Consider the following 8,377-nt stretch of genomic DNA (forward strand, 5'->3'; position numbering starts at 1 on the left):
GTGTATCTGTGTCTCTCTGTGTGTGTCTGTGTGTGTTTGTGTGTCTGTGTGTGTATCTGTGTGTCTCTGTGTGTGTGTGTGTGTGTGTGTGTGTGTGTGTGTATGTGTGATTAATGTGCGAGCCTGTGTCAGGTGTGTCATGCTGGGACGGGTTCCCAGTTTCTGGGCTGAAGCGGGTCAGACCAAAGGCTGTTCCGGGTGGCTGGAGTTGAGCTGGGTCTCTGAGCCGGTCTCGTCCGGGTACGGGTTGGGATAGGGGTTATGGAACAGGTGGGTCATGGGGATGTCGGCGGCCTTCAGGAGGCCGGGGTCTCCGCCTGCAGGCTGGACATGCGGATCTGCGAGCTGCTCTTGCTGAGGATGGACAGCTGCGTCCCCCCGTTCACGCCACTGCTCGCCAGCGAAGGATGGCGATGCTTCATGTCCACAGCAAAGTACCTGTTCACCGTCCAGCTGCGCCATTTCCTCTTGATCTCCGATTGCACCTTGAGGGATAAACTTCACAAGGTCATTATTAATGGACCTCGCTGGAAAGACTCCTCCCCTCCTATAAATCGCTTCACTACAAACACTTTAAAACAGAATCTAAAACATTCTGCTCCTCTTCTCAAAGGAAGGATGTTTTACACTCGTGTGTGTGGACCAATCACACGAGGCCATCTGAGTCAAAGAGGGAAAGAGCGCCCCCCTGTGGTCGGATCACATTTCACATCCTCAACCTCCCCTCACGTGCAACATTCTGAGGTGTGTGTTTGAATATTATATTAATATTATATATTCAGTGTACACGAGCTGAGCTACCACTTAAGGAGACTTACCTCTCCGTTCAAGAAGCAGTAAAGGACGGCGACCACGAAGCCCTGAAGACACCAGAAGAGGCAACCGTGAGACAAACGCACACACGTGCAAGAAGCTGCGCTGCTGGTTTTGGGTTAGGGTTAGGGTCAGGGTCAGAGGTTAGAAGGTTAGGGGTCAGGCTTAGAAGGTTAGGGTCAGGGTCAGGGTTAGGGTCAGGGGTTAGAAGGTTAGGGGTCAGGCTTAGAAGGTTAGGGTCAGGGTTAGAAGGTTAGGGTCAGGGTTAGAAGGTTAGGGTCAGGGTTAGAAGGTTAGGGTCAGGGGTTAGGGGTTAGGGTTAGGGTCAGGGTCAGGGTTAGTGAGTCCACCCAGCTGAGCTTCAAAGCTAAAGATAAGAGCAGCAGACTCGTGTGTCCAAAGTTCAAGCGTTATTTTGACAAAGTATCAGACGGACTTTCTCTGTGAGGAGTCAGAGCGGTTCTGTTGGGACGTTTGGGGTGAATGGAGACCTGGAGGTTCTGCTCACCTGGAAGGATCCGAGCCCGAGTTCAAACACCAGACGCTCCCTCTTACTCACGTTCTCGGGGGAGAAGGCAAAGACCGTGTAGTGGATCCCGAACAGAGGGATCAGCAGCAGCGTGGATCGAGCAAGCCTCCTGGAATCACAGGCAGGGATCAGCGTGATCAGGATCTGTCCTGGGTTAGGGTCCCTGCTGCCCAGAGTCACTCACAGGTAAATACTGGACTCGTTTCCACCGATGTCGGGTGACTGAAGCTTCTGTACAAGGATGATGATGATGCCGACGAAGAGCACAAAGTTGATCTGCAGAAAGGAAGGTAAGGATCAAATAAACCTGACACACACACGGATCACTGATGGGACACACACGGATCACTGATGGGACACACACACGGATCACTGATGGGACACACACGGATCACTGATGGGACACACACACGGATCACTGATGGGACACACACGGATCACTGATGGGACACACACAGATCACTGATGGGACACACACGGATCACTGATGGGACACACACACGGATCACTGATGGAACACACACAGATCACTGATGGGACACACACGGATCACTGATGGGACACACACACGGATCACTGATGGGACACACACACGGATCACTGATGGGACACACACCATCACTGATGGACACACACACGGATCACTGATGGGACACACACGGATCACTGATGGGACACACACGGATCACTGATGGGACACACACACGGATCACTGATGGGACACACACGGATCACTGATGGGACACACACGGATCACTGATGGGACACACACACGGATCACTGATGGGACACACACGGATCACTGATGGGACACACACGGATCACTGATGGGACACACACGGATCACTGATGGGACACACACACGGATCACTGATGGGACACACACACGGATCACTGATGGGACACACACACGGATCACTGATGGAACACACACGGATCACTGATGGGACACACACGGATCACTGATGGGACACACACACGGATCACTGATGGGACACACACGGATCACTGATGGGACACACACAGATCACTGATGGGACACACACACGGATCACTGATGGGACACACACACGGATCACTGATGGGACACACACACGGATCACTGATGGGATACACACGGATCACTGATGGGACACACACGGATCACTGATGGGACACACACGGATCACTGATGGGACACACACACGGATCACTGATGGGACACACACGGATCACTTGTCTCACCATAATGGAGGCCAGCACAGGTCCCTTAATCACCCACCAGATGGGAGCACTGTCGTTCAGGTCCCAACATCTGCATCAAAAAAGAAGAAGAACCATCTGACTGTCGGGTGCTGGATCCAGTCCTCCAGGGACTTCTGTCCTCTCAGATAAGACAACCTTTCTTCTGGATCTCCCTCTTCTGTCCAGCCCTGGTCTAACCCTAACCCCTGGCCTAACCCTAACCCCTGGTCTAACCCTAACCCCTGGTCTATCCCTAACCCCTGGTCTAACCCTCACCCCTGGTCTAACCCTAACCCCTGGTCTAACCCTAACCCCTGGTCTATCCCTAACCCCTGGTCTAACCCTAACCCCTGGTCTAACCCTAACCCCTGGTCTAACCCTAACCCCTGGCCTAACCCTAACCCCTGGCCTAACCCTAACCCCTGGTCTATCCCTAACCCTAACCCCTGGTCTATCCCTAACCCTCACCCCTGGCCTAACCCTAACCCCTGGTCTAACCCTCACCCCTGGTCTAACCCTAACCCCTGGCCTAACCCTAACCCCTGGTCTAACCCTAACCCTAAACCCTGGTCTAACCCTAACCCCTGGCCTAACCCTAACCCCTGGTCTAACCCTAACCCTAAACCCTGGTCTAACCCTAACCCCTGGTCTAACCCTAACCCCTGGCCTAACCCTAACCCCTGGTCTAACCCTCACCCCTGGTCTAACCCTAACCCCTGGCCTAACCCTAACCCCTGGTCTAACCCTAACCCTAAACCCTGGTCTAACCCTCACCCCTGGTCTAACCCTAACCCCTGGCCTAACCCTAACCCCTGGCCTAACCCTAACCCCTGGTCTAACCCTAACCCCTGGTCTATCCCTAACCCTAACCCCTGGTCTATCCCTAACCCTAACCCCTGGCCTAACCCTAACCCCTGGTCTAACCCTCACCCCTGGTCTAACCCTAACCCCTGGCCTAACCCTAACCCCTGGTCTAACCCTAACCCTAAACCCTGGCCTAACCCTAACCCCTGGCCTAACCCTAACCTCTGGTCTAACCCTAACCCCTGGTCTAACCCTAAACCCTGGTCTAACCCTCACCCCTGGTCTAACCCTAACCCCTGGTCTAACCCTAAACCCTGGTCTAACCCTCACCCCTGGTCTAACCCTAACCCCTGGCCTAACCCTAACCCCTGGTCTAACCCTCACCCCTGGCCTAACCCTAACCCCTGGTCTAACCCTAACCCCTGGTCTAACCCTCACCCCTGGTCTAACCCTAACCCCTGGCCTAACCCTCACCCCTGCTCTAACCCTAACCCCTGGTCTAACCCTCACCCCTGGTCTAACCCTAACCCCTGGTCTAACCCTCACCCCTGGTCTAACCCTAACCCCTGGTCTAACCCTAACCCCTGGTCTAACCCTCACCCCTGGTCTAACCCTAACCCCTGGCCTAACCCTCACCCCTGCTCTAACCCTAACCCCTGGTCTAACCCTCACCCCTGGTCTAACCCTAACCCCTGGTCTAACCCTCACCCCTGGTCTAACCCTAACCCCTGGTCTAACCCTAACCCCTGGTCTAACCCTCACCCCTGGTCTAACCCTAACCCCTGGTCTAACCCTCACCCCTGGTCTAACCCTAACCCCTGGTCTAACCCTCACCCCTGGTCTAACCCTAACCCCTGGTCTAACCCTCACCCCTGGTCTAACCCTAACCCCTGGCCTAACCCTCACCCCTGCTCTAACCCTAACCCTAACCCTAACCATCAGGAAATGCTTTCACCTCTCCTCACGAAACAATTCTCATTTATGTTGAAAGATAAACTTCATTGATCAATCGGGTGAAGGGGGTTATTATAGTTTATCAATGTGCATAAAATATTAAGGAAATCAAAGTGAAGGAGCCGCGCATCGTTTCACTGGTGTATTGTTCATTTTTGATTGGTTAGGGATGGTTGTCATGGTGAAGGGCGGGGTTTGGGTCAGGTGGTCCCCGGGGATGATGGGCCTGGGTTATAGAAAGGCCTCCAGAGGCGTCCGTGGTCTTCACCTACCCGACATCATCAAAGTGAAGCCTCAGCACCGCCCAGATGGTCACACACAGCGTCGGAGTTCCTGTCAGAGCACAAACGTCAGCACATTAGCAAGAAGGTTTGATGAGGCGGCGTGGTCACATGGTCTCACCCCAGCCGATGATGATGTACCAGTAGAAGTATCTTTTCTCAGGGAAAAAGGTCTCCACCAGTAAAGTGAAGAGGTACAGACCCTCGATGAAGAGCCAGAAGTAATTAGACAGAACGCAGTAATGGAAGAAAATCATGACGGCCCGACACTCCAGCTGCAGGTGCAAACACAGGCCACATCAGGGGGGGCATGGAGGGGCTGCCCAGACACCTCTGTGGGCGGAGCCTGTGGACTCACCGTATGTATGAAGCAGTGCTCGTTGTCCTCCGCGTACAGCACGCTGTCCTTGATGAACACCGAGATGGCCCTCAACATGAACGACACAAACAGGTTCATGTGGATGAAGTTGCGGGTGCAGTGCAGCTTCCTGCACAGATCAGATGACCATTAGCAGGATGCCCGGTTCCCCAGGAACGGGTCCAGTGGAGAGGCCATCTTACCTGAACCTGCACAGGATGACCATGGCTATGGTGAGGGAGACCAGAGAGGTGCTGTAGCCCACCGTGTACAGAGCCTTCACCGACACGTAGTACATGCCCTGGAAGACACAAGCAACAAGTGTAGCAGCGGTCACCTCTGGAAGGGGGGGGCGCCTCCGGGGGGCACTGACCACATGGCTGCCGTTGCCTTCGTCCTGCACGCAGGCATCGACATAATAAGGGAAGGTCTCCGACCAGCCGTACTCGGTGCAGTTACGGCTCACGGTCCCCAACTCTGTGGGCACAACACGGGACAAGCACAGAGAACATGAGGCACACGTGGGTCTGGGGGTCAGAACCTGCTGGGTGGGTGGATGGGTGGGTGGGTGGATGGATGGGTGGATGAGTGGATGGGTGGGTGGGTGGGTGGGTGAATGGATGGGTGGGTGGATGGGTGGGTGGGTGGATGGGTGGATGGGTGGGTGGGTGGGTGGATGGGTGGGTGGATGAGTGGATGGGTGGATGGGTGGATGGATGGATGGGTGGATGGGTGGGTGGATGGGTGGATGGGTGGGTGGGTGGGTGGATGGGTGGATGGGTGGATGGGTGGATGGATGGATGGGTGGATGGGTGGGTGGGTGGGTGGATGGATGGATGGATGGGTGGATGGGTGGGTGGATGGATGGATGGGTGGATGGATGGATGGGTGGATGGATGGATGTTGGATGGATGGATGGATGGATGGATGGATGGGTGGATGGATGGGTGGATGGGTAGGTGGATGATTGATTGATCGACTGATTGATTGATTTATCGACTGATTGATTGATCGACTGATTGATTGATTTATCGACTGATTGATTGATCGACTGATTGATTGATTGATCGACTGATTGACTGATTGATCGACTGATTGATCGACTGATTGATCGACTGATTGACTGATTGATCGACTGATTGATTGATCGACTGATTGATTGATTGATTGATTGATTGATTGATTGATTGATTGATCGACTGATTGATTGATTGATTCCCTCCAGGTTCCACAATAGTTCAAATGAATCAGCCGTTTTATTCACTTATCCTTTGTTTTCTCCTCATCATCTTCCACCGATCGTCTTTTTCTGCTGTTTTGAGGGTTTTGAATTAAAGAATCCGATATCTTTTCCTCTCCCTCACAATTATTTGTTCTTAAATTAAACCAGAACAGAAGAAATCAAATCGGCACCAGACCGGAGGAGACGTCCTGGATTAGCAGGAACCCTCAAACGTTTCCTGGAATAACCGGAACTGTGATCAGCTGCTGTCTCATGATAATCTGGAATATATATAAATTATTCAGAATAATTATAAAGAAAACCAGCTTCCTGATCAAATCATGGCTGCAATTCTGCAGATGGCCAATGGAGGGAGACAGAGAGCCGGAATACTTTTGAGCCCTGATAAACACATTACTATTTTAATAAATTGGATTCATTCATGTTTTATAATACTTCATTTTACCACATATTGATACAGCTGCACATGACAGCCCCCGGACACCCCCATCACTGACCGTAGTCGTCCTCACTCATGAACTTAGTGAAGAGTTCAGGGCAGTTTACGACGACCACCTCGCCGATCTGAGCTGGATGCCAACAGGTCAGGTTGTCCCACATCCACGGACATCCTGCAGACACAGAGGAGCAGTGAGGAGCAGCCCCCCCCACCTGAACCTGAACTCAGCACCGTCCCAGCAGATCATTCCACTGTTTCCACGAGACTCCAGTGGGTGGCGACAGATACATTTCAAGAATCGTTATTATCATCGTCATCATCAAGTATCAGCTCTTTCGGTTCAGCAGATCTTCTCCTGCTGGTCCGATGGAGGCCATAAATCATCGTAGCCAACATGTGTTACCGGGTTTCAATTTTAAATACCCACAGCAGCTGTTAGCATGAGACGCTAAAGGCTACAAACGCGACAAAAACGAAACCCTACCAAAGTCCAGGTCGTTGCCGAGGTCGTCCGACGTGATCATTTCCATACATTTCTCCTGCTCCATCTTGATGACGCAGTTCTTGGGAACCTGCTGGTTCCAAACCTGAACAATCAACAGAGGAACGATGTTTATATCGATAAATGAGAGCGTTTGGATGAGTGTGGATGACCTCAGTTATTCCTTTAATGCTGGTGCATCTTTAAGAGCTATTCAGTGACTAATATTGATCACAGCCGGAGGAGATTCTGGCTGGGACGGAGGAGGTGACATCACCAACCCTCGGGGGGGTTCACAGAGAGCAACAGTGTCTCCAGGAGTCTGCTGACACAGGAGCGCCGCAGCATGTTTGGAATGATGGAACGTCTTTGCGTCCCTTTGATCTGTTTATCACATTGTTGGGTTTGACTGTGGCAGGGCGAGTCCAGATGTTCTGGAGAGCACCATCGCCATCAGAGCCGCCGGTCCAGGTTTTTCCTCTCCGCTGTTCCCACACCTGACATTTACCAGCAGGACAGAGGAGACGGCAACAGGACCGACGCTAACGCTAACGCTAACGTTGAATAAATGATGACGCAGCATCTTCACCCAACAATCCTGCTTCACACCAGCGGATCCATAATTGATGCGCTTCTGCTGAGCAGGAAGTGAGGCGCCGCAGCCTCAGGTGCACGAAGACTTGATGAATGTATTCACCTCCTACTGTTGCGTTTGCCCTCTCGCACCCACGCTGCCGGACTGAAGACATTGAGAGCAGCTTACCGGGGGGGCGACCAGGAGGAGGAGCACCAGCACGGTGGCAGCAGACATCCTGGAATTCTCAGGAACCAGACGGACAGATGGACGCAGCTGATGGGAGTTCACCTGAGGATCTGAAACACACGGACACGGAGGAGCCTTTAAATGTGCACTGGTGGCGTGTTGAGGGGCTCTTGTGTCTGGGGGGGTCGGGGCTCACACCCGCCTGGACGTCCCCCCGGGTGCCAGGCTGCAGCCTTCGCCATCGCTATAACGGCAGGTCAATAACTCAATATCGAGTTTTTGTGCCATCTTTTTTCTGAATGTAATCAAATTCCAGTTCTGTGGCCTGGTGGTTCTACCCGGAGTCTGCGGGCCCGAAACGTTCACACGGGTGAAGCCAAGAGTTCTGGTCCCGCTGGGAGAGTCCAGCATCTCTGCTGCGCCGTATCGCTGCCAGCAGCAGGCCCCTCCCCCCGCCTCCTGCCTTTGGTTGCCAGGAGCAACGGCCA

General features: G+C 53.0%; 1 protein-coding gene across 3 annotated transcripts in view; it reads right to left on the reverse strand.

Annotated features, from left to right (window-relative positions):
* The window catches only part of adcyap1r1b (adenylate cyclase activating polypeptide 1b (pituitary) receptor type I), a 13,883-nt gene continuing 5,506 nt past the window's right edge, over positions 1-8,377 (reverse strand). The window contains exons 2-14 of one of the 3 annotated variants that reach the window (XM_029827570.1): positions 7,890-7,999; positions 7,130-7,232; positions 6,704-6,817; positions 5,337-5,440; positions 5,167-5,264; positions 4,964-5,093; positions 4,727-4,880; positions 4,597-4,657; positions 2,567-2,636; positions 1,527-1,618; positions 1,322-1,451; positions 819-860; positions 1-485 (exon numbers count right to left, since the gene is read on the reverse strand). In XM_029827570.1, coding sequence (XP_029683430.1) covers positions 297-485; positions 819-860; positions 1,322-1,451; positions 1,527-1,618; positions 2,567-2,636; positions 4,597-4,657; positions 4,727-4,880; positions 4,964-5,093; positions 5,167-5,264; positions 5,337-5,440; positions 6,704-6,817; positions 7,130-7,232; positions 7,890-7,937 — 1,335 coding nt within the window. In that variant the 5' untranslated portion in view covers positions 7,938-7,999 and the 3' untranslated portion in view covers positions 1-296. 3 annotated transcript variants of the gene reach the window in all.

This window comes from Takifugu rubripes, chromosome 20, assembly GCF_901000725.2.
Source record: "Takifugu rubripes chromosome 20, fTakRub1.2, whole genome shotgun sequence".
Taxonomy (NCBI): domain Eukaryota; kingdom Metazoa; phylum Chordata; class Actinopteri; order Tetraodontiformes; family Tetraodontidae; genus Takifugu; species Takifugu rubripes.